A 26,507-nucleotide genomic window follows, 5' to 3' on the forward strand; every position below is an offset into this window, starting at 1 on the left:
ACATCTGGTGTCCAAATCTTGTAAGGAGGACCTAAGTGTAAAATGGTACAAAATGTGTTTTTTTTCATAAGAATGTTCTATTGGCCCCTTTCTTTGTACCCAATATTGACAACTTAATATATCTTTTATTGGCCACAAATCATAGTAAGTTTTTATGTGTATGTGGGGGGTTACATGTATGTATGTGTGCACACGTGTACAGGAGAAGATATGTATATCCACACATGCATTTGGGGGTAGGGAGATGTCAGTTTTGGATGTCATTCCTCAGGAGTCAGCCACAGTTTTTATTGAGGTTGGGTATTTCATTGGTCTGGGCCTCACCTATTGGGCTAGATTGGCTGGTCTCTGCCTCCCCAGCGCTGGTATTACTGTGTGTCCGGGTTTTTCTGTGGGTGCTGTGGGATTGAAATAGGGGCCCCCTGTGAGTGTTCAGCGATTGTGTCAATTCACAAGCTCCATATCTTGGATTTTAATTTTCTACTGTGGGTTTATTTATTGTTCCACAGACATACACTCACAGGCGTAAGTTTTGTAGAGTATTATGCTTAGCAAGTTGTTTATCTGCTTGAGATTTTCAGTGGAATCAGATGGGAACTCCCAAGGTTAGGTACCGTTTCTTGCCAAGACTGATTTGTATAAAGGAGACCCATGATTGTAAAGTAAATAATTCTGACAATTGGCTTGCAATTTTCATTGCAATATGTGTGTTAATATCTTGCTATATTCATTGTGACACAAACACACACACACACACACACACACACAGAAATAGTCTTATCACAGAGATGCCTAGAACTCATCACGTAGACCAGGCTGTCCTCAAATTCCTAGAGATTTGCCTGCCTCTGCCTTTTGGATTCATAGATTAAGGGTGTGCACCACCATGCCCAGCATTCACTGTGTTCTTAAGATGAAAGGATGCTTGGCTGAGGGATTATTTGTTATTATTAATGTTAGTTAATTATGAAGAGTATAAGTCTTCTCTCCAACAAAGGGACCAAAGGTTAAAGGAAGTAAAAACTATACATACTAAACATTCCTCTAAAGTGTCACGTGTTTCAAACACAAAAGAAACATTAAGCTATGATAGGTCATACACGGAGGGACAACAGGCACATGACATTTTAATGAATGGCAATCCACGGAGAACGAGAGTACCAGCAAGCCAGCTCTTTGCATTGATGTGGCTCTGAGATGAAAGTACAGCTACAGGCATAACTGAGGAAAGCCACAGGACGGGAGGAAGGGCTCTCCTTCAGAACCTGTATCAGGCAAGCCCAGTGGCCTTGAGTGGGATGCTTTCTGTTGAAAGCCCCTTCCTGGCTGCCGGACTCAACTGCCTCCCCGTTCTTTAGGGCATTTCCGGAATTATGCTTCATGTACTCTTTCCAATGACCTTTTTAGTCCCTTTTGAATAATTTTAACCACTTAACATGCCAAAGGCCCAAAGAGTTCCAAGCTCTTTGTGCTTCCTGTGACTCTTCAGTTAGTTAAAATAAATTAACAAAAATTAATAATTGTGTCCATTTTCCTCTTTGCAACAAACGAAAAGCGAAAGTTAAGATGAAGGCACAGTATCCATGCAGTTCAGAGTTCTTTTTAAAGGCACCTTCTTTACACACATATACTCAGCTCCACATCGCACCATTAAACTTTTCAAAACAAATTAAATATTGCTAATTGATTGTTGAAGACCCTCATGTAGCCTCAAATTAACCTCTGTTACCTTACTGTGAAATGGAATATCAGAAGCATCACTTTTGATATCCCAAATATAACCTCTTAGAAAAATGAAAGTTTTGATTCATTCAACAAATGATTTGAGTATGCATCTCAGACCCTGTCCTGGGAGCCGAGCAAGCACATGGGGGTAACTTTCTGATTTCTGAGGAATTCTGCTCTCGAAAGCAGCGCTTCTCAATCTCTTTTTACAAATATGTGCTCTGGTTTTTTTTTTTTTTTTTTTTTTTTTTTGAAAAAAGTAAAATCTTTCTTCCACCCTTCAGAAATTCTGACGACTTTGTCAAACAGTGAGAACCACAGATACACAGAACATTAATGAAATCTTCTGCATATCTTTCGGGACAAAGTGTCTTTGAGATCTTACCTTTTGTTTTAAAGACAGTATATCTATTTTCCAGACATAGAGCCAGATTGTCCTAGTCAACAGACTCAGAGCTAAATGTCCCTCCCCTTGGCAAAATGAAATGCAGACTTCTTAAACCCACCCCTGTTGAGAATCACTGCTTTGAAGAGTTTTGGAGAAAACCAGGTGAGATCCATCTCCTCCCTCCAATTAAGTCTGAAAGGAATTAGAATTTTCCTACCTGGCACAACAGCTGGTGAAGTACCATAATTCTGTCTTGGGATTGAATCTTGGAATGAAAAGAGCATGAGAAAGAATGCAATGAAGTCCAAAGGAAAATAAAAACAGAATCTTAGCATTAAAAGTTGGAAGGGCCCACAGTCAGCCTGCCCCACCCCCTTTCTGCACCCTCAAGGCATCATGGCCCTAGTGGACAGTGGACGCCAGTCTCCACTATCACCAGGCTATGCATGCGACCAGGACCAGTTCTCAGAGCATCGCCATCCTCTTGGTCTATTTGATCTCTACCTTTGGGAATCAAGTGGGGCGTTCTTGCCCTTCTGAGATGTAAGAGTTTTATGAGACAGTCCATCTTGAGGGTACCCAGTGTGCGGTAGGAATGGAGAACAAAAGAAATACTTTTGAAGGAGATTAATGAAAAACCTGCATGTTCTTACACTATATGGATTATATAGCCCGAGTGTTATAAAGCCCAAGTTAACATTAGTATTTTTTCAATCACTGTGACCAGGGGCAGACTTTGCGCAGGCATAGGAATCTTGCCTAAATCTTTTAGAACAGAGAAAGGATGGCTTTTTAAAAAGTGTCATAACATTGGAGGTAACGAAATCTAGGAAATAGTTAGCCAACAAGTAGTCACTGCAAATGTGGGGGAGTGGGGACGACATATCAGCTGTTTTAAAAGCAACAAAGAGGCTTTAACCCATGCGACTCCTTCACAATCTTTCCTGCAATTTTTTTTTAATCAGGATATAGTAATTACACACAATAATGGCTTTATTACATTTTCATACATGCACATATTAATTTTGTCACATTCACCCCCCCACCCTTTAACCCTCTATTTGCTCCCTGTTTCTGCCCTCCCACCCCTCTTCCCATTCCTAAGTAGTTCATAGCCAGGGATCTTAAAAAAGAAAGTGGTACATAGCCTGGGGTTGTAGCTAGACTTGTAAAAACTGAAGATGATAATCCCGCTCCCAGCTCTCTGAAAGATTGAGGCACAGCCGGTCCTGAACGAGCTCCCATTTCATTCATGTGACCTGCACCGCGCTTTATTAGCCCATACCTCTGTGTCTCTCCACTCAATAGCTTCTGAGACCATTCACAAACTTGCCTCCTAGTTTGATGCCAGTCGTTGTCTTGAGGAAATCGCGTGTGCGAAGAGGACTGTCAACCTTGAAAAGCACTTAGGCACTATAAACAAGCAAGCACTGCTCAAAACTCAACTGCAAACAAGCCATAGTTATGAGCAGCCTGGTCTTTTGGAATAGGGAAGCGACCTAGTGGCTTGACTATCAGCCCCAAGCTGAAGGAGATCAATTTGAAAGCAATTCTAAAGGCTTTAGTGATACTGATCTCAATTCCTCCTTATTTTTTCATAAAACATAAAACTTCAAGTTACTATTCAAAAATTAAGGAAAATGAGCTATAATTTGTGCCATGCGATAGTCTATGCATATCTGTAATTATGATATAAATAAAAACAAATATTAATATAGCAAATTATGACTACTGTTTAGTAGTTGGGGAATGAAAAGAAATAAAATGATTCAATAGAAATAATTTCACTCTCATTCCCAAAAATAAACATATTTGTTTTATATTACTTTTAAAATAGATTTTATTTTCATCCTATTTTATTTATTTTCATTCTAGGTGCATGTGTGTGCAGTGCCTATGTGTGCCAGAAGAGGGCACTGCTAGCTGCAGTTACAGGCAGTTGTGAACCACTTGATGTGCCTTCTGGGAACTGAACTCAGGTTCTCTGAATAGCAGCAGCAAGCACTCTTAACCTTCTGGCTGCCTCTCCAGCCCTCCCTGCAACTTTGTATTTCTCAACAGAATTATTTTAAAAGTAATCCCTCGCAGTTACATGGCATTCCACATTGCAAGTTCATAGCCTTCTCTTTTGACTCAATACCATCAACAAGGCTTACCCTACTTCTGTGGTACTCTAGTGGTTTCACACTGTGTTATACTTGTACCTATGGATGAATTGCTATTTAATTATTCTCCTTTACTAAATACTGTCTAGAATACTGTATCAAAAACATCACGGCTTTTCTGTTATTTTACACTATTTCTAGACACCAGCTTCTCAAAATTGTAAGTATATAAACAACGGAAGCATTCTGAAGGGCTTGGACTGGGCACTTTGCTCTCCTTACTGATGTTGTACAACGTGAGGGCACCCCCAAAGCTAATTTCCCTCCCCCTTCATAAACAATGCGAGGGTTGTTTATCTTCTCTAGCTACGGTATGTGTGTGTGCATAACTGTTAAATTACAGCAGTGACAGCTTTCAATTATATTATTCCACTTTCTCTACCCTGTTTTATTCCCAACTCACTCATATTCCTTGGTGTTGCCTGTATTAGGACCTTTCTGTAATGATAATAATTTACTTCAAACTCAAGATCCATATTGTAAGAAATAAAGATTTTAACATTTGTAAGTAACCCTGTCCCCAACAGACTTGCCCCTACTTCTCCATTCATTATTTACATGGAACATTCTCCATGCAAGGAACTATTATGTTACAGTAAGATTAAAGAACTTTTTAAAACTATAACCTTTGCATTTACACTTTCTGTCTTGCGCTAGTTTGCAATTAGCTGCTGTTTTTTTCCCTTGAGAGTTCACTTAAGGAACTGAAGTCATTAGGACTCATAAAGCCATTTATTGCTTAGGATACTATCTACTGAGTCATGATTCCATTTAAGCTCTTCTGGTTGATTTTATGATTCTCTATCTTAATACTGATATTTACACCTAATGATGGAAAAAGGCAAATAATAGGTATCTCCATCAGATTTTTAGAGCAGTGGAGAAATGGCATGCCTGAAGGATGACAGTGAGCTCTGGCCAATCAGGACTACAATTCCAGGATTGTTTTTGTGAGTGGCAATAATTACGCCATGATGTCACAATTCTGCAGGGGCTTGGGAAAAGCAAACTGAACTGGAGATAAGGAGCCTGCAGAACAGAATCTTTTTATTTCTTTCAATGGAGCCTGGTGGCATTGTAAGCCACTGGTGACCAGCGGCTGAACAAATGAAAAGCAGATAAGAAAGTTGTAAAACAAGATTGTCATGCAATGTAGAGGGTCTCACGACACACTCAAGGCCCAGGTGGCTTCTGCTAAAGCTCCCGGTAACTTGATATGAAATCGTGGATAATGGGGCTTTGCTTTTATCGGAGGAGTTCCGTGAGAAGAATAAACAAATGCAGGGAAAGCCAGAAAAGTCCTTCAAGGTTAGAGCCAGGAAATAACATAGGTACCTTGTTTGCATCAAACTCATTTAGCTTGAAGCCCATACATTCAGTTAGCTTAGCAATGGCTTGAGAATTCACCACCACACTTGGAAGAGGGAAAACTCCAGATGGAAATTCTTTAAACCACATAATACCTATTACAAAATCCGAGGTGCTTTGAGATGAAATATACCTGCCTTTCTGAAGAGAAAAAGGATGCTTTGGTTCAATGTAATTCCTTTTGCCAAGAGTCTTAAAAGGGAAAGCAGGGCACTGAGTGGCCTTAGCGTGTTCTAAAAAAGGAAAATCCTACTCTAGCTCCCTGCTCTCAGGCCTGACCACTACCGTACTCTGAACTCCACCACAAATGTCACTGTTCCAAGCCCATCTGCTCCTCAGCTTCTTGCTTGTTGCTGCTGCTGTGGTTGCTGTTCACACTTGGTTTTGCGAATTCTCCAAGAGCTCAGATTTCTGAGAGTCGCTGAAGACTCCCAAGTAGGGAGGAGATACTGGAATAGAGAAATGTCTCCCATAGACTCCTGTGTTTGAACACTTGGTTCCCAGTTGGTGATGCTGGCTGAGGAAGTCTTGGGATTTTCAGATACAGACACTTGCTGGAAGAAGCACCTCACCGGGCGCAGGCATGAGTGTTTGTGGCCTCAACACCCTTCTTGTTCTCTCTCTCTTGACTTCTCAATAGACTGCAGCTCCTGAAGCTTGCTTTTCGACCTCCCTTGGTGTCATGGACTCACTCTTTGCTCTCAGCCCAACAAACTGTTGCTTCTGTAAGTTGCTATTGACTGTGAGGTCTTATCACACCAACATAAAGCAACTAACATGTGGTTTAGATGACAGGGCAGAGAATGGATCATTGAACAATGAGGCTGAAAGCAGAAAGTACAGTTAGAAGACTGTGATAATAATCTGGATGAAGCCAAGGATGGAGAATGGACACGGGGAAGAGAAGATGGATTTGATAAATGATGGAGGATAGACATGGGGAAGAGAGGATGGATCCAATAAATTTCTATGTGTAATGCATGGTACTTCAAAAGTATCTGAGAATGGAGAAGAGGAAGAAAGATGGTGTGCGTATTGAGTCCCAGCGCTAGGGTCTGGCTACTGGGTGGATCATCATAGTAGTAATGACATAAAACAGGACAGAAACACAGATGAGGAGAAGAGCGTAGCTGGAAGGACACTTAAGGAAGTTCATGACATGTGTGTGGGTTGTAATGACTGCGATGTTGAAGTGGGATCTCCATGGAGACCAGATGGATGAGACTGATGTTCTAACTTTAGCATTGAGGACTCAGATTTAAGAGTCTTCACTGTGGGAAATGGGGTTGGAGACCATGAGGGTGGATAAGACATTGAAGGAAAGCATGTAAAGATTGAGCAGGGAGGTGCTATCTGAATTTGCATAAGGAAGGATGGAGGGATGGCCAGAGAGAAGTTGTAGACAACCAGGTACAGACTGGGAGTTCACCAGACAAACAAGGCCAGATATCTAAATATATGAGTGTTTCACATAAAATACAGTCAGTTTATATGGAAAGGAATTGGACAGCAAGACCACCCTGGGTCTTTGTGCACACAGGGCAATGGGCCTACTCTTTTTGTGCACACGGGTCATGGTCCTGCTCTCTACAAAATATTCTCGTATACCTGATTCCTGAAAGTACATCTATGTCCATTAGGTGTCCAACCCTCAGGTAGGATGTTAAAGTGGAAATCTCACTAAATTAGAATAATTTCAATAATCTACATGTATATTTGTATGATGTGACTTTGCTTATAATGTCAGAAATGCAGAGAATACTTGATTCCACATATTCAAAGTATTTGCTTGCACCTCAGCAAGTTTATTTATAAATAAACATAAATAAGATCTTAGTTTTGGAGCCCTGGAATATTATGTTAGCAGTTACCACTGCAGGCATGTTAAAGAATTAAGGTATACCCCTTGAGATAGAGTAAGCAAAGGGATTGGATTGTGGATTTAATAAGGTGGCACATCTATTCTGGTGAGCTTAAATCTCACCAGGTAAATCCCATCAGAGGTTAGGGGTGACTTACTTGGTAGGAGCCCACTGGTCACATATCATGTCTGCTGTGTATCATGCCACTTAACCCTCACAGCATCCCCAGGATAGGCATGTTGCTACTGTTCCCAGTTTATCAGAAAAGAAATAAAACCTTTAAGAAGTCAAGGAACCTGGTCTACACATGCACAGCTAACACAAAGCCAAATGTGGAGTCTGAGGTCATTCCTAGATCCACTGGACTGTCCATAGTGCCAGTAAGAGAGATAGGAGATGGATCCAGGTAGATGGAGAAAGTTAAATAAACCAACCTCAACTAGGTAATCTACAGCAAGTGACAATTTAAAAAAAGTCACTTAAGAGCAAATACATGACAGCATGCCAAAGTATGAGGGTGGCAATTTAAGAAAAGAAATGGCTATATTTGAGATGTGACATGGATTCGATTATATTTTTGAATGAATAAACCAAATACAATATCTTTTCTCTGCCTCTCAAAAACCTTATCAAATGGTCAGCTTTTAACGGTAATGTTATATTGCCAGTGATTAATGTTATATTAGGTTTAAACTGTATCTAAGCACTATTTATTTGCAATAATGAAAGTACACAGTTGCAGGAAGAAAAAACAAGAGGGGGTTTGACATTAAAAATAAGCTGTCTGTGTTAAAATCCTTTACTCACTAAGACAGTGGTCCACATCATTAAATTAAATGATAATCATTGAATTATAATTTCTAACCATTGCTAGCTAGTAAAAGTTGTGGTCCTGTCTGATTCTGTTCCTGTTAAACAGTCTCGATATACAATTTTATATTGCTTATTTAAGTAGTAAATACAACAATTTGAAGCCTATTCTGTATCTTTTCAGTTTAGTTTTTTTCTATTTCTTAAAGGATCCAGTCACATAGTGTGTCTTTACTAGTTGGCAAATTGAAACGTTAGCAATGAAGCTGGTTTTGATTTTATTCAAACAGGTAAAATATAGAAAGTGTTTCTTCCTGTTTTCTTTTGTATCTCATTTTCTTTTACAAATAAAAATCACACTATACATTGTCATTTAACATAGTAAAGCTGTCTTTTTTTCTTGTTCCTTCTCAGTTGACAATCATTGGCGGTCAAAAATCCCTGATAGGTCATGAAATCTACAGTGGCGATGTTGTAAGCACCAGGCCTTCCAATTCTGCATTTGGAATCTGCTTAAGGAGAAATCTACAAAGGGCCTACAAATCGTCCTGACTGAAAACAGAAGAAATATTGTTCTGAAACTTTGGCTCCTGATGAAAATGATCTGAACGGTGGTAAAGTTACATGTGATCTCAGACCTGACCCCTGAAGTCTACCTGCGAAACTCATGCAATCTACTTGGCCCAGTTCCAGCTCTTGGGCAGAGAAGTCATCACCAGTGGTGACTTAGAGGGGAACAGGTGAATAGCTCATGATAAACTAAAGTTCTTTCTTGGAAGCCTGTGATTTTCTCCATATTTAGAGATCAGTGAGCACTCTGTGAGGCTGCGACTTTTTCCTTCTGTTCCCCTTGAGTGGTGGGAATCATCGTTCTAAGGCCTCCATCCACAGCTAAGGGACATAAAGTATATCATAGAGACACACAGTGCCAGTGTCTCTGTGAGAGTCACAGAGATGGCATCAAAGAGACATAGAAGCTTAAGGCCACAAAGTCAAGTTGCTTAAGGTGCTCATGGGTCCAGCTGAATGATCTTGCTCTGAAGAGCAGAGGTTGAGGTCCGTAGACACTGTGTCCCCGATAGTACGATTCAGATTTAGATCAAGGTTTCCTCACTCTATGTCGTGGGCCTTCCTCTACTATTTGAGCTCAACACTGTTGAGCAAGGATTTATGCTTTTCTTTCCCATGTCTTTACAAAAGGCAAGATCACCGGCACTAATATGTACACTAAACACTACTCTGGTGGTTCATCATGCCTGCATTTTCTCTGATGGCATTGAACATAGGATTAGTGTTCCAGGTTTTGTTAGAAGTGAATATTAGAGGGAATTGTCTTACAAAACGCATGTCGTTGATGAGGATCAAATGTGCTATTGGCATTTTTCAGCTCAGGTGATACCTGATCTTGGTTGTCAACCTGACACCAAGGAGAAGTGGGAAGAGGAAACCCAGTTGAGAGATGACCTCCATCAGACTAGCCTGTAAGCATGTCTTCAGGATAATTTCTTCCCCACTATGGGCTAAACCATTCCCGAGGTGCAGGGACCTGGGCTATTTAAGAAAGTGAGCTGAGCAAGTCAGTAAGCATTGTTCTTCCGTTGTTGGTCTCAGCTTCCATTCCTGCCTCCAGGTTCCTGCCTTAGCTTCTGGCCTAGCTCCCCTTGATGGTGTACTCTAAACCTGTAAATCAAATAAACCCTGTCTTCTCTGTGTTGCTTCTGGTCCAGGTTTTACCACAAAAATGCAGAAGCAAACGAGAACAATATGCTTTTGAGAATAAAAAACATCAAAAACATCATAAACGTAAGAAACTATTAAACAGATTCCCTTTCTTCTCTTCAGTAGCAACTATGCCAGCACATCCCAGGAAAGACAAAAAATGCTCAAATGGGCCAACTTCTTAGTGACTTCCTATACTCCAGACATCAACAGGACTAAAACGTCTTCTATACTGATCATAGTTAGAACTGGCCTCTTAGGTGTGAAGAACCTGGGAAGGACAGTGGGTTGGGCTGGTAAGCTGCTGGGGACAGAAAAGCAGCTCCATGCATATGGTCATGAGGTATAGATGGACACTGGTAGGCAGAAGGGCCCCTTTCCAGAAAGTGCTATGTTGCACACCGTGCACTTGGCGTGCTTGCTGCCTTGTATCATATAACGAGGGGGACCTGAAGTCTAAAGGCCATGGCACAGAACCTCATCTTTTCCCATGTGAATGCATGTTCCCTGAGATTGAACTTGCATGTGAGCTCCTTCGTGCTGGAACCCGCAAGGGGTGCGAGATGAGCAGCTTGTCAGAAATGCTAGTGAAAACAGCATGTGGCACTTCTCAAGTCCCAGGACACAAAAGCAAACTCTTCCACTCACCGTTCCTGCTGTCCCCAGCGAAAGATGGTTCATCTGCTGTGTCAGGGGGCCCACGATGTTCGTTGGTTGCATTGACATGGGGTGGTCCATGGTGGGTGTGATCACAGCACCCTAGAAGTAGATACAATGTTCATCTGAAAACACATTTCATAAGGAAGAAAACATTTTCTTTTCCAAAAGCAAACACAATGCTAACCTTTGGTGAGTTTTTTTTTCATGAACAATAATGAATAAATTCAGACTTGGCGATCTAAGGCCGACCTGTGCTGTTCTGCTCACCTGCAGATACATAGCATTGGTAATGACCTGTGTCAACATGGGAACTCATGGCATCAGCAATGCCCTCTTCTATGATGTGATTGATGTGTTGATGGAGGACTCTCATTGGTTAATAAAGAAACTGCCTTGGCTTTTTGATAAGTCAGGATTTAGATAGGTGGATTTATTTAGGAGTAGACAGAACAAAATGCTGGGAAGAAGGGAAGTTAGTCAGATGCCATGCCTTTCTTCTCTGAGACAGTCGCCATGAAGCCAGCCACCAGGTCAGACATGCTGAATCTTTCCCAGTAAGCCACCACTTTGTGGTGCTACACACATTACTAAATATGGGTTAAAGCAAGATGTGAGAATTAGCTAATAAGAGGCTGAAACTAATGGGCCAGGCAGTGTTTAAATGAATACAGTTTGTGTGTTGTTATTTCCGGGGCTAAGCCAGCTATGCGGGAGCCGGGCAGGACAAAAAGCAGGCCTGCTCGCCTCCTCACTACAATGTGTAGTGTATCTAAAACACCTTCCATTTACCATTCCAACATCTGGTGTAGGGTGTCCTCATCATATACACCCTTTTGCCCACTGTTCAGATAAATATCTTGGATTGAAAATTGAAAACATTCATTGTGGTGATATTTTGTTTGTGTTATAACAAATAAAGCTTGCCTGGAGATCAGAGCGTGGAGGGAGCCACAATTTAGCCATAGAGGCCAGGTAGTGGTAGCACACACCTTTAATCCTAGCACGTGGAAGGCAGAGGCAGAGGAATCTCTGTACGTTCAAGGTCATTCTGGGCTACACTAGATTGATCCAGTCTTAAAGAGAAACAGAACCAGGTGGTGATGGCTCACACCTTTAATCGCAGTATTTGGGAGTAACAGGTCTTTAATTCCAGCACTAGGGAGGTGGAGGCAGGAAGGGATATGGCTGGGCAGAGAGAACACTATAAAGTGGGAGGAGACAGGAGCTCAAGGTATTCAGGCTGAGGATTCATAGAGATAGGATCTTGCCCCCTTGGTTCTGAGAATTTCATAGAGGTAAGAACTAGTGGCTGGCTGCTCTGCTTCTCTGATCTTTCAGCTTTCACTCCCTAATAATTTTATTAGGGAGTTTTTATTATTAAGCCCAATCAATTCACACTACAATTAATAGAAATTCTCTAATTTTTCTTGATATTGAAGAAAACTTTCAGTTCATTTTTTAACAGTTAAATTTTTATTTGCTATGTAGTATATTTGTGCATCTGTGTGCACATACACACACATATGCATGCTGCAGCTTGTGTATAGAGGTCAAGGGACAACATGTATGAATTGGTTCTCTCTTCTACCACACAGGACCCAGGGAATGAAGTCCAGTTGTCAGGCTTGCTGGCAACCACTTCTTTTGGCCGAGCCATCTTCTCTGGTGGCTTCCTCCATTACTTGTACTTTATATAAGCAATCCTTGCTTATCCTAAGAATGCAACCCACATTGGCTTCTTGACTGCATAAGGATGCATCAAAACCTAACATGAATTACCCAAGAACCATGGTTACCAGCTCTATACCTTTTTAAAATTTTTTTTGATTTATTTTGACTAGTTGATCTTCTGATTTATCCTTTTGGCACAATAAAGTATACTAAACATTTTGGGGGAGGGTTGTTTTTTGTTTGTTGAGACAGGGTTTCTCTGTCGCTTTGGAGCCTGTCCTGGAACTAGCTCTTGTAGACCAGGTTGGCCTCCAACTCACACAGAGATCCCCCTGCCTCTGCTTCTGCCTCCTGAGTGCTGGAATTAAAGTCATGCACCACTATCGCTTGGTTCCTAAACTTTTTTTTAAGCTAAAAATTTTACAGTTTGTTTGTGTGTGTATGCTTTGTGTATGTGAGGTGCTGTTGTGTGTGCTCGAGTGTTTATATGTGCATTTATGAATGGACTTGTTGGTGTGGGTGTATACATGTGCATGCATATGTGGGGGCCAGAGTTCAACGTTCAATGCCTTTCCTCAGTAGTAATCCTCTATCATCATCATTATTATTAGACACCAGATTCTTCTTATATAAATGACAAGATAATATAAGCTCAAATTCATAATTATACACAGGTGTACATATTAGAATTCAGGACACCACTTTTCCTTCCTGCTCCTTGAGTTTTCTTACTGAGAGCAACTTAGTTTTCCCTTAAAGAAACAACAAGATCCTCACTGTGAACGCTCTGAGAACTAATCCTTTAAGTCCTTCGGGATGAAGTCCTGAAGACTCTCAGAAATCAAACAGAAGTTCCGATGCATTTCTCTAACTCTGACCAAAAACGTGGCACTTTCTCAGCATTTTAACCCTAAATGGGCACAGGAGTTCCTTCTCTTCTTGAGTTTAAAACACAGGTGGCATCCTTAGCATATGTGCCACTAGGCCCTCCAGCCCAGGGCTGGCCTACCGTGATTCCAGACTCTCAACCTAATCAGACTTCCTAGTCACACACAGGAACAGGTATAACAACAAATACAACAGAAATCTAAACCAAAGTGTGTGTGTGTGTGGGGGGGGGCATCCATCCTCCTCCAGGCCCAGGAGGCTGCTCTCTCCCGGGGGTGCTACATGAGAGGCATACTTAAGGTTTTGTTTGGGAAGCAGTCCAAGAAGGAGGTAGGCAAGCCTGTGACAGAGCCATCAAAATTCTCACAGGATAAGAACAGAGGGACAGCATGCCTGCACTCGGAATTAATTTAGAGAAGATTTTCTGATCTCTCAGAGACTTTCTTCAGAGAAAGCTGCGTAGAGGGAGTCATTTGATGGCAGCTGCCGGCATACTGTGTCTGCCTATAAACCAGAAATCTGACAATCACACAGAAGGGTGGGAAGGGACTTGTCATAATTTGAAATTGTAAATAGGAAAACCAAGCACAGAATAAAAAATAAGGGAAAGAGCCCCCAAACAGATGAGTTATTACAGACAAATGGATGATGATTCTGCGGAGAAAATATCTAAGAACGTATTTTCTTATAGTCAATAAAAATAGTCCAAAGGAGAGAGACTCCCCACAAGTTATCAAGAGCATAATTTGTATAATCTCAAGGGAATGGAAGACACTCACAATTACTGAGTTAACTGGAAGTGATTGACAGAAGCCCCGTGGAGAAAAGAATTTTTGATGGTGCTTTGTCAAGGACAGATACCTTAGAGAGACCGAAATATTGGTTATCACAGCAAAGGATGGTGTTTGTCAGCCACGCTGCTTATCAGTGTCAACAGGATCTCTTTCACATTGTGCAGTACAAAGGGGGAATGTAAAAGAGAACAGAAGTAGAAAAATCTTGCAATTGTTAAGGCAAACCAACACCCTCAGTGTGCGCTGTTCCTTAAGCTGTGGACGGCAGCGTGTTCTGTGACAGCCTTTGCCAACACATTAAGGGTGACTTTGTCTCCTTGAAATATATAGACTATGCTGGCTGACAAGTGCTCAGTTGGCAAATGGCAGCACAAGAGGAGACAGATCCTTTACATTTCAGCTTCTCTGGATGTCTGGATTTGCTCGGTGTTTAAGCTGCAAAGAAAAATCCTGTAGCTAGCACGCCTTAATGCATCTAATAAAGCACACAGGGGTCTCCCAACTGAGGAGCCATCTGGTCCACCTGAGCCGCTGCTGCTATGACAGGAAGCCCTTTTTCCTGTCATCAGAGGGAGAAGATGGTCACCCCAGCCCTGGAGTAGGAATGACAGCAGTCATTTAGCTAATGTATGCAGAAGTCATCTGGAGTGAGGTAGGATAGAAGGAGGGAGAGCAATATCAGGACAGGGGAAGGAAGAGGCTCACTCCGGAACCTGGTGGGCACTCAGAAATGGCAACACAATGGTACAGGGTGCCTGCAGAGACAACCCTTGGTTTCTGAAGGACATCCCAAGCAAGGATGTTAAACACAGGCTGTGCTTACTTAGGGCACAGATGCTCGGAGCCTTGAATTTATCCACATCAGCACTTCTCTCTAATCACAGAATATAAACAGTACACTTTATAAAACCACCTTATAATTTCAACTTTAAAGGGAAGTTCTTTTAGGATGAAAAAAATTAAGGTAATTGGCTTGTATGTTCTTGCTTGTTTTTAAAACTTAATTTTTATATTGTGGTTACTCTTTTTTTTTTTTTTTTTGGTTTTTCGAGACAGGGTTTCTCCTGTCCTGGAACTAGCTCTTGTAGATCAGGCTGGTCTCAAACTCACAGAGATCCACCTGCCTCTGCCTCCGGAGTGCTGGGATTAAAGGCGTGTACCACCACTGCCTGGCTTCTGGTTACTCTTTAAAGCTCTTAGTGATAAGCAGCTCCTCCAGGAATTTCTTTCTGCAGTGTATTCAAGGACCTGCTTTATCTGAATGGATGTCCCCAAGGGGCAGGGACATGTCCTCAGAGGGCAGGTGGCTGTGCTAGGCTCTGTCTCCTTTGCTGCTACTATGGTGAGCTTTAATGTCTGCAAGTGGAAGTCAAAAAGTCACCTCTGCTGTTGACCTTCTGCTAGGGTCTGAAATAAATTCAAAATCTTTGAAAGTTCATTCATTTCCCAATGAAATTATAGGATTTTTCACACCCAGCAAAACACGGGCAGCCTCTTCCACTGAAAGTGCATACTACACTTGGGTTTAGCTGGAAACCAAACCCGGTCCTCTGGGAGAGCAGCAAGGGCTCTTGAGCCGTCTCTCCAGTGATGACAGGAGATAGACAGTGTCCTTCATTTATAATGTTTGCCATTATTATAGGGCACAGACCTTCAACTATGAAGCATCCCACTTTATTGTGAGGTAGGGCAATTTCCAGAAGAACTCAAGCCCTTGCTGGACCTGAAAGTGTCCACGTGACCAGCTCATCATTTTTGAGTCCTTTCTGCAAGGCCTCTGTGGAAGCCTCCTGTTTGAAATCACGGAATGCTAACGTCAAAGGTAAGATGAAAAGCATAAACTAACTCCTCGGCTAAAGGAATCAAGGAAGGAGAATGATGGCCCCTTCCATGCCTTGCCTCCTCCAAGAGTTTCCTGTCCAGACAGGCATGGTTCACACTACACTGTCTCATAGAGTGATTTATTCAACTGCTTTTTAAAATAGGAACCATTTAACATAACATTTAAAAATATAGTCAAAGGTCAATTTTTATGTTGTCCTCCATCTGACCTCCATCTGATTTTGTCTGTCTCTATAATATTTTTAGAACAAATATCTCCTCGAAAATATATAGAATGTGTGTGTGTGTGTGTGTGTGTGTGTGTGTGTGTGTGTGTGTGTATCAAACTATTTTCAGCCTACTCAAAATGAAGCACAGGGAGCAGGAGCAGCACAAGAGTTAAGACAGTTCACGTCAAAGGCAGCAATAGGGAACGAGCAATGTGAGCAAGAAGGGTGTGACGGAATCTCATCTAGCCCCAGGCTGGGGGAAGGGGGATGGAGGGATGGGACGATCCAAAGGTTTTGATCAGTAATATCAATAATGACAGGAAATCCTGATGTTTAATCTTTCATTTGTTGATGTTAGTTTGGGTTTATTTTTTGAGGAGGGTGCCAGGGGAGAACAGAGGCTGGGATTTGTAGTGGTTTAGATAAGAATGCACCCCACCGCCACCCCACACAGTCACAGATATTTGAATGTTTAGTCCTTAGCCAGGTTCTGTTTGGGGGAGGGGCGTAGGCGGTGAGGCATGGCTGGAGGAAGTACACCAGTGGAGGTGGACTTGGAGAATGAAAGCCTTGCCTACTAGCAGTCAGCTCTCTCTGGTTCATGCTTGAGCCTGAGCATCTGAGTTCTCACCTTCATTTCCTGCTGCCATGCCTGCCACTTACTGCCATGTGTCCTCACTCCTAGGGACTCCTAGCCCCCTGGAACTGTCTGCCCATAAACTTTTTCTTTCATAAGTCGTGATCAATGAATCAATCAACTTGTAGGCTGCCCCCATCTACCATATCCAAAAGTTACCACCACAAATGCAGTATCATTGTTTAGTATGTGTACATGTATGTGTATGCATGTATATATGTGCTGTGGAACAATGGTTTATAGCCTGTCAATTCTATTTTAATAAAACACTGAGTGGTAGTAGCCAGGCAGGTAGTATAGGTGGGACAACCAGACAGAAAGTAGAGGCAGGTAGGTGAATGACAACAAGAGAATTCTGGAAAGAGGAAAGCTCTGCCTGCAGTCCTGACCCAGCCACAGAGGAAGCAAGATGTAAATGCCTCACTGAAAAAGGTACCAAGCCACGTGGCTAACATAGACAAGAACAATGGGCTAATATCAGTTATAAGAGTTAATAAGAAGCCTGAGCTAATGGGACAATCAGTTTATAGTTAATGTAGACCTCTTGTGATTTCTTTGGGACTTAACGACTGCAGGAACTGGGCAGGACAGAAAACTCAGTCAACACACGTGTGTGCAGGAGCACATGCCTGTGAGCACATGAGTGTGGAAGTGGGAGGACAGCCTTGGATTTCATTCCTCAGCTGCTGCCCATGTTGTTCCTAGAGACAAGGTCTCTCTCTGGCTTGCAGCTTGCAGAGGAGGGCGGGCTGACTCACCGGAGGGCTCCAAGGGTCCCCCATCTCTGCCTCCCAGCACCATGTCCTGCTTTCTTAAATGGTTCTGGAGATTAAATAAACTCAACTGCTCAGGCTTGCAGGGCAGCGAGCCCTTTACAGTCACAGCCATGCCCCAGCCCACAAGCTTCTGTTTGCTTATCTGGGCTTTTTGGTGCTGTGAACAGGGTTAATAATCACACACCAGCCTGAAATGCTTGCTGAACTTTGCTGTCAATGAGAAAAGAAATGCTCCGTGCTCTCTCTGCCAGCAAGCAATCACTCTGTAGACCTCTGTGCATATTTCCAACATACTGGTGGTTTCAAATGCTTATCAGATGCAATATTTTGGACCTATCTTCTTAGAAACGATGAAGCAAAAATGATTCCCAGTGGACATGTGAAGATTTATGGACTGCATTTTTGGTTGAGTTAAATGTTTGGCTGACGTTAGCCAGCACTCAAGACTGTGAGATGTCTCATAACCGCCCTCATTAGCAGCTTCCCTTGCTGACAAATTGGCCAACAGTCCTGACTCCATAGCAATTTCAGCATGCTGATGGACGGAGTTGCTGAATGAGCCTGGGAATTTCCTGCTCCACTCACACGGGTGATCAATGGGAAAAACTCCCCACCATCTGATAGCCGTTGTTTATGATGCAAGGAGCTTAAATATATCACAGGGCACCTCTATACTGGCTATTAGTAGGAAAGTAGCCATTTCTTGGCTTGTAATTTGCTACAAAATGTACTTTATTTTGTGGTTCCTCAGAGGACATTCCTGGGTGGTATCCAGTCTCCTTTAAGAAAGTTTTAAGAATCTGCCTGGTTCATGGCAGAGGTTCAACTAGACATAAGGACTTGGGTATAAAGACGCAATCGGATTAAACAACTCATTTTCTTTTTGTGAAAGTATTCTTTGCATTAGCGTGGATGTGGCCTACCTGTCTCAAACTCAGGGTTTGCCAAGTTGATGATGGAGCCTGTACTCAAAGAGAAAACTCCACAGCAGACTGGGGCATATCATAAGGTAAAATCCTATGCAATCAAATTCTCCCGGGAGCCCAGCTCCCGTAAGCAGTGGCCAGTGGGTGAGATGCAAGCCGTGCTTCTGAGGCATTCTCCAGTTTTTCCTTTCTTATAGCTGTGGCAGGAACTTGTTTGTGTGGTTTCTTTTTCCTTTTATTGCCATTTAATTCTCTTAAACAGTACAGAAATCTTTTTGTAAGTAAAATATTACTTCTGTTAATTTTTATTTTATGTCTACGTGTGTTTTACCCACATGTACGTCTGTGCACCAAGTGTGTGGAGTGCCCACAGAGACCAAAAGAAGGCAGGGTTTCCTGGTGGTTACAGAGGATTGTAAACCACCATGTGGGTTCTGAGAATTGAACCCAGGTCCTTTGTGAGAGCAGCCAATGCTCTTAAACCACAAAGCCATTTCTCCAGACCCCTGCTTTGTTTACTTGTAATTATTAATTTGTGCATGCATGTTGCGGCGGGTGGGGCACACACGAGCCACGGAGCTCACGTGGAGGCCAGTGGACAATTTAGTGCTGTTATGCTTTCTCCTGCCACCTTTCCATGGGATCCAGCGAGAAAACTCTGGACCTCAGACCCACCTCACCAGCCCTTACCTTTTTCTTTATTTAAAAGAATGTTCTCAAGAGCTCCAGGTCCTTCTTCCTTACAGTGTGATCCAGGACCAGATCGTAACAGTGCAGAATCTCCTCAGGTCAAGTCCAGATTCAGGGGTGCTGACCTGTTCTTCCAGAAGGATCCAGTGTCTGGGCCTCAGGAAAGTCTGTCAAGTGTTGTCTCCTTCCTAGCACACTTCAGAGTGAGCTTCCTTTTATGCATGTATGTTCATATGTGTGCATGTTTGCGGTACATTTGTATGAAGCACGTGTGCAGTCTAGAGAAAACTTTGGCATTGTTCCTCTGACACTGTCCACCTGTTTACAGAGGCAGAGTTTCTCACTGGCTTCAGCCTTCCAAGTAGGCAAGGCTGGCTGGACAGTGAGCCCCAGGTATCTGCTCATCTCCACCTCCTTGGTACTTGAATGACAAGTGCCAGTCACCATGTAGGTCCCGGGATTAGAACTCATGTCCTCATGTTTGCACAGCTTTAACTTAAAACGAGGCATTCCCTCAGATGCAGAATTAATTCTTCTGAAATGATTCTTCATCTGATTCCTAACCAACGTGTTCGTTCTTTCTTCACTTTGTAGCTTGAGTTATCTCAGTGATATTAATATGTTCCCTTTTATAACCATGGTCAGTTAGAAAAAAAATAAACCCTATCCTTTTCCACGAGTGACTTTTTATTGCTGCTGTGTTTGTTTGTTGGCATAGGTCTCCCATCAACGTGTCCAGGTATTTCCAGTGATATACCTCTGCCTTCCTGGCTGTATCCACTGGTATTCTTTGTTTTAATGTCCCTGAGTCAGGACTGTCTTCCAGATGTAGAATAGAGCCAACCAAAGAAAACCCAAGCCAACAGACCCAAAAGACCCAAACCACATCCCCTCTACATTTCCCGAACAATTTCATTATTGCACATATATATCCATAAGGCATGCTCCTCAGAAGCACCTTCAAGAAATTCCACATAGAAGCCACTTCAGAGTAAAGCAGAATGGGGAATGCAGTGTCCATGTCCAAGTTGCCCAGTGCTATTCAGCCACATAGTGGCCAGCGGTGGCAGGATACTCCCGTGACCATCTGGAAATGTGTGGGCCATGAATCTACAGCCTTAACTGCTTACCAGATCAACCCACTGCAAAGAATTCTCTCCTGTAGAAAATTAACATTGGGTAAAAAAAGCTTCCTTTCTTAATTGCATTACTCCCAAAATGCCTCGAAGAAAATGCTACTAATGCAAACTCAAGTTTGAGGGTTTATCATCATGTGGCCTGTGATTGACGGTTTTTATATTAATTTACCAAAATTGTATAAAGCAGGGCTGGAGAGATGGCACAATAATTAAGAGCATTTACTGCTCCTGCAGGGGACCCAGGCACCCACATCAGACAGTTTACAACTGCATGTAACTCCAGCTCCAGGGGACCAGACATCTACTTCTGACCTCCAGCAGTATGCATACACATACAGAGATATAAATACATACAAATAAATCAAATTTTAAGACTTTTAAAACTCCATGAAAATGACGCTACCAGTATATTAATCAGAATGACTGCAAACGCACTTCTGACCTCTCAGGGAGGAGCCGACATTACACTGATATAATAAAGTACATGAGAAGAATAATCAGATTGATTTATTCCCATCCGTTTTTTTTTTCTCCCACCCATTTCTCTAAGCATTCCCTCCATTTTCTCACAGATTGTCCTGTGACATGAAAGGAAGCAGCAGACGACTTCCAGCAGAATCAGGAGCTTGACCGGTTTCGGAGGTTTATCAACATATATGTTTGCTTTCTTCCAACAAAGGGAGCAAAGCAGCGAGCTTGAAGCCACCTGCTTGCCAACGTCTACAGCTTTCAATTGCATCCCAAAAGCCAAATGCCCCACCTCCTCACTCGAGGGCAAGCTTCAAAGCCAGTTGTTTCAGCCTAGTCCCATTGTGGCAGATGTTTCATGTCACCAACCGCCCCTGGCTCATCTTTCAAGGACCGCCCACTCAGCAGCCAGCTGTGGCAACAGCTTCACTGTCATCTGCGTCCAGTTCGCGCTCATTCCATTCTTTTGACTTCACCAAGGACCACATCCAAAGGCAAGAAAAACAAACAGCCCTGATAGCTTCCTTCAGAAGGTTTCCAGAGCAAGCACCAGCTCCCCTCCCCCTCCCCCTCCCCCATTCCCCCCACTTCCAGCCTTTCTGGGAGAGCTCTTTCCCAAGGAGCCAGTTTGACTGAAGACACTGATATCTCGCCCACTTGGCTGATCCAGGTAATCCCCAGATTAAGGAATCATGAAGTAATAGCATCTGTGGGCTAGGTTCAGCTGGAAACATCTGGCTGGCTTGGTACCACTTCAGTTAGCATAAGTACACATCTGTCAATCATTTCTTTATTCCCATAAGAAAATATTCACACACCACGTCGTCTAACCCTATGAAATGCAGGATTCCGAGATGGCTAGATAATTGACTTGGATTGCTCTGTGGGAAAATCATGGCTTGACTTTTGACTATTACAAAAGTTAATCTACCTTCTAAGCTGTCTTGGCTTTCCTGAGACAGACAAAACTAAATCTTCCGTAGGAAGAAGCATGTTCAGGCTCTAAGGAGGTTGCTTCAAGTGCAGTCTTTGTGCCTAACTGCTTGCCAAGGTGGAGCCCTAGGAATTTCTTACAAGACATTTTGGTTAATCTATTTAGGATCCAGAGTTAATTATCTAATTTAATTTACTAATACTAATTGAATGCAGGAATGTTTTACTTTGAAAGAACTCAGGGCCAACTTAGAGTTTCATGGCCTTAATGAGACAAACTGGACAAGCTTCAAAAATATAATGCATACACAGGGCTGGTGAGCAGGCTTTGTGGCTGAAAGGTGCTTGTCACCAAGACGGATGACCTGGGTTTAATTTTTGGAACCCACATAGTAAAGAAAAGAGGGAGAGAACCGATTCCCACAAATTGTCCTCTGTCTTCCACATATTTGCCATGGCCTGTGCGAGCGCGCGCGTGCGCACACACACACACACACACACACACACACACACATAAATATAAGAAGTTATTTTAAATGATATGCAATCACATAAAATAAACAAGGAAGCTACAGTTACTTTCCGAAGAGACATCATTGGTGACTGTTCATTTCTATCTTCTTCTATCCTCACTGTTGACTGGCTAATATTACACTTGATTTCTGAAGTCCCAAGTCAGACCCACCACCATGTGTGTCTTCTCCTATAAGTTGTAAGGTTATTTAGATGGAACAAGCCAGGGACATTGGAAACAAGCTGGGATCCTGAAATGCCAGGCTGAAGAGCATAATGTAAGACAGAAATTGCTCTAAAAATAGAAAAGCATGAAGGCTAATTGCAGACATACCAGATTGTGCCCCACACGACTGGCTAGTTAGCTTAATTATTAAGATCAAAATGCTGTGCTGGCTGGAGCCCTGATATCCTGAGGGATGGCTGGTTTATCTCTAACAGAGAATTGGCAACAATGGCTTCTGTGTGAATTTCAGTTGTCAATCACAGCTCTATCATGGAAGAGGCTGCCATTCTTCATAACTCTAATCAAAGCCTCTGTCAACCTGTTAATTGACTGGTAAATAGTCCCATGATATTCTTTCTGACAAGCTTGACTTATCGCCAGACAACCCTTCCATGGACAGCATTTTTTAAAAATTATATATATATATATATATATATAAAATTGTATATTATAAATTACATATTATATAATCTAAATTATATATATGTGTATATATATATTTCTCTGACAATGAAAGAAAAAAATAGATAACTCTCACACATGCATGAAAGTAGCTAACATTTCTTTTCTGGCTCCAGTGACGGCTTAGGTTGATAAAAATGTCAAACGTTGGAGCTGGAGAGATGGGTCCATGCTTATGAGCACTTTCTGCTCTTGCAGAGGACCTGGGCTCAGTTCCTACAACCTACATGGAGGCTCACAACCTTGTGTAACTTCAGTTCTTGGGGATCTGATGCCATTTTCTGGCCTCCATGGGCACTGTACGCACGTGACATACATGTATACCATGCAGGCAAATACTCATACACATAAACAAAACTTTTAAAACTCTAGAAGAGACTGTGTTACTTCTAAGCCCAGAGTTTAATTTCAAATACATAGTTTCTTCTAAGACTTGGCTGTATAAATGTTTACACCTAATAGTCTTGACGTGAAACCTTCCTGCAAACATACTTTTATTCAGCATTCATTCTGCAAATACACAAAATGAAAAAACAAAAGCAATAGACTTTGCTGACTGATGACAGCTTTTGATTTTCCTTCCCGTCTGTTCATTGGGAACCTTAATGAACCAGAAGTCACCTGTCAAAAGTAAAATGCACGTGTCAGAAATGTCTCCAAATAAATGATGGCTGCCTCTCTCCTTGCTGCTTCAGCTAGAAGACAGGTTCAGGCAAGGAGGACGGTCTTTGCTGAATGGTTTCTGGATGAAGGGAGCATTATGCTGTGGCCTCAGAAGGGAGGGAGAGTTGTTTGTCATTTGTCAGTTGTTAGTCATATGAGCTTTCCTAGAGAGCCCCGTGCTGCCTCGGCTCACGCTCTCTTGGCACATCTGAGCAGCAGTCACTGCTAACTTTACCCGCACTGCACGATTCCTGATGAATGAGGCTCTCGGCATCTCCGTTTTTGGATGGAAGAAGACGTCTGCTTGCCCTTTTGAGCACTGCATGCCCTCAGCCAAGTGAGAGCATTTTACTGTGTTTCATTTGTCTTTCTGGATTTTATTTATTTACTCTTTACTATCATCATCATCATCATCATCATCATCATCAGTGTGTGTGTGTGTGTGTGTGTGTGTGTGTGTGTGTGTGTGAGTACACGTGTTTTCTCTCTCCACTGCAGGTTCCAGGGCTCCAACCCAGGTCAATGGGCTTGTGTGACAAGTGCTTGTATCTACTAAACCATCTGTCCAGTCCCAGGTCTGATCTAAACTCTATGGAGTTCACATTCAGCAGGTCAGTGAACAGCTTGCTTTTCACCATTGGCATCCAAGACTACTCTTCTAGATGGTGCTTTCCAGGAACATGGGACATTAAAAAAGGGGACAGGTCAATAACGGAACAGTGGCCTTTTCAGAGGAGATAAGGTGCCGATACTCTTAAGTTGTTTTAAGCAATAAAAGTGTTTCATAAGGGGCTGGAGAGATGGCTCCAGAGTAGAGAGCACTTATCCTAATAGGGCACCAGTGTTTGATTCCCAGCACCACATGGTGGCTCACAACCATCTGTAACTCCAGTTCCAGGGGACCTAACACCCTCTCCTGACCTCCAAATGCATCAGGCTCATGAACACTGCACAGACATGCATACAGGAAAAACACTCAACATATAACTTGTTTTTAAATCTAAAAGCATTCCATTCAATTATGAAAGCAGGAAGAGGCAGGCAGACCAGTAGAGGATCACCCATGACAGCCAAATTTCTGAGGAAAGTGTCAGAAGGGTAGCGATGCATAGAGTGTATGTATTTGCTTCCTTACTCAATTAGCTAGGATCTCATGAAGTTAAGATGGACCTCAAAATTGTTAAGTAGCTGAGACTGACCTTGAACTATTGATATTCCTGCCTAGGACTTCTGAGTACCAGCATTGCAGGCCTGAGCTATTATGCCTGGTTCATGGATCTTAGTGAAGCATGTAGCTGGTACAGCTGTGACTGCATCATTAGGTGGCTGGGGCCCTTTTGATAGAAGGGCAGAGAACCTAGATTTCCTGACCCCAAAAGCAGTCTCAGGAGGATTCTCTGGACCTATACCAGGGCCATGTCAAGTATGTTAAGAAACATGTCCAAAATAAAGAAACCACCAGATGGGGAATCTCAATGAAAATGTGGAGGAATAGCTGCCAAAATTATATCTGGGATTAGCAACAGCCACAGCTAGCTTCCTTCTGTTGCTGTAATAACAGGCTCCGAGCACAGGCCACTTAGGGGAGGGAGAGTTTCTTCCACTTCATGCTTCCCCTTCATGGTCCACTGAGGGAAGTCAAGGCAGAAACTCAAGGCAGCAACCTGATGTCATAAATGGTGAAGGGACGGTGTGTACAGCTTCACCTGGGGCTCATGCTTAGCTAGCTTTTTAACATAGCCCAGAACAATCTTTCCAGGGAATGGTGCCACCCACAGTGAGCTAGACCCTTCTATTTAAATCAATATTCAAGCGAGATAAATCTCCCACAGACATCCCTTCGAGGCCAACCTGATCTGACCTGACCTAAGTTCTTCAACGGAGATTCCTTACTCAGATGACTCTGGGCTGTGTCAAGTTGACAGTTTGCTTTAACTGTCAGGACACCACGCACTGCGTACTGAACAGGGGTCACTCACATTCATGCAGGATCTAGCCATGTGAGCCGCAGTACTAAAATCTTAGAATCTTGATGCTTTTATTTGCCGCTGGAGCTTTCTTCCTTTCTTCTTCCATGAGAAGCCCCACTTGCCCCTGTCCTTATCTTGTCTACCATCTTGAATTTCTCCAAAAGGATGCTGCAGCCTTTGAATCCATGGGTTGGTTAGACATGGCTGATCTTATTTCCTACATGAAGAAGCCAGGGCCCATTTTTGTCTTTTATTTTATGAACTAAAAGCAGGCCAATGAAACAACTGGGCTTCTTTGCATAGTATCAAGTTTTCTATGTCTTGAAAATTGTATAGCTGTTTCTTCACTAATGGAGGGTAATGAGCAAAGGTTCTCAAGAACTCTGACTAACTAACTAGGAAGAATCTTTTTAAATGTTTAACCTTTATTAATAATTCCTTCTTAAATATAAGCCTATAGGAAAGGCCTTCATATCTCTTTACTTTAGCCTTAAATGTAAAGAAAATTTTAAACTAGTATTACTTCAGGGAAAATTATTTGATATGGGTTAAGAGAAAAACTACTTTGCCTTTTTGATTTAGTAGATGGATTTTTTGGGGGGATGGGTGGGAATAAGAATCTCTTGTTTAAAAATGAATTAAATAAAATTATCATAGAGTGTTAAAAGTTGCCAGACATGGTGGTATACACTTTTAAACCCAACAGTCTGGAGGAGCTATGAATTTGAGGCCAGCCTGATCTACATAGGGAGTTCCAGGTCAGCAAGGGCTGCCGAGAGAGGCCCTGTCTTGAAACAAAATCATTTACATGCTATAGAAAACAAAACAAACCATGAACCATCCAGCATGTGGAAAGGGGAGAAGGTCTGAGCACACGGTTATAGAGATTTCTGTCTTAAACATAGGCTCAAATTGTACAGTATAAGGTATTTTGTATTTTGTCATGGAAACTTCTTACTATCATTCATTATGCATTTTCTCTAAACTACCTGTATTAAAATGC

General features: G+C 42.3%; 1 protein-coding gene across 2 annotated transcripts in view; it reads right to left on the bottom strand.

Annotated features, from left to right (window-relative positions):
- Positions 1-26,507, bottom strand: part of Rbms3 (RNA binding motif single stranded interacting protein 3) — a 675,207-nt gene that overhangs the window by 43,359 nt on the left and 605,341 nt on the right. For both annotated transcript variants that reach the window (XM_038323829.1, XM_038323830.1), the window contains 2 exons: positions 10,686-10,796; positions 2,331-2,378 (listed from right to left, as the gene is read on the bottom strand). In XM_038323829.1, coding sequence (XP_038179757.1) covers positions 2,331-2,378; positions 10,686-10,796 — 159 coding nt within the window. The remainder of the gene's footprint in view (positions 1-2,330; positions 2,379-10,685; positions 10,797-26,507) is intronic.

Source organism: Arvicola amphibius, chromosome 3 (genome assembly GCF_903992535.2).
Source record: "Arvicola amphibius chromosome 3, mArvAmp1.2, whole genome shotgun sequence".
NCBI lineage: Eukaryota > Metazoa > Chordata > Mammalia > Rodentia > Cricetidae > Arvicola > Arvicola amphibius.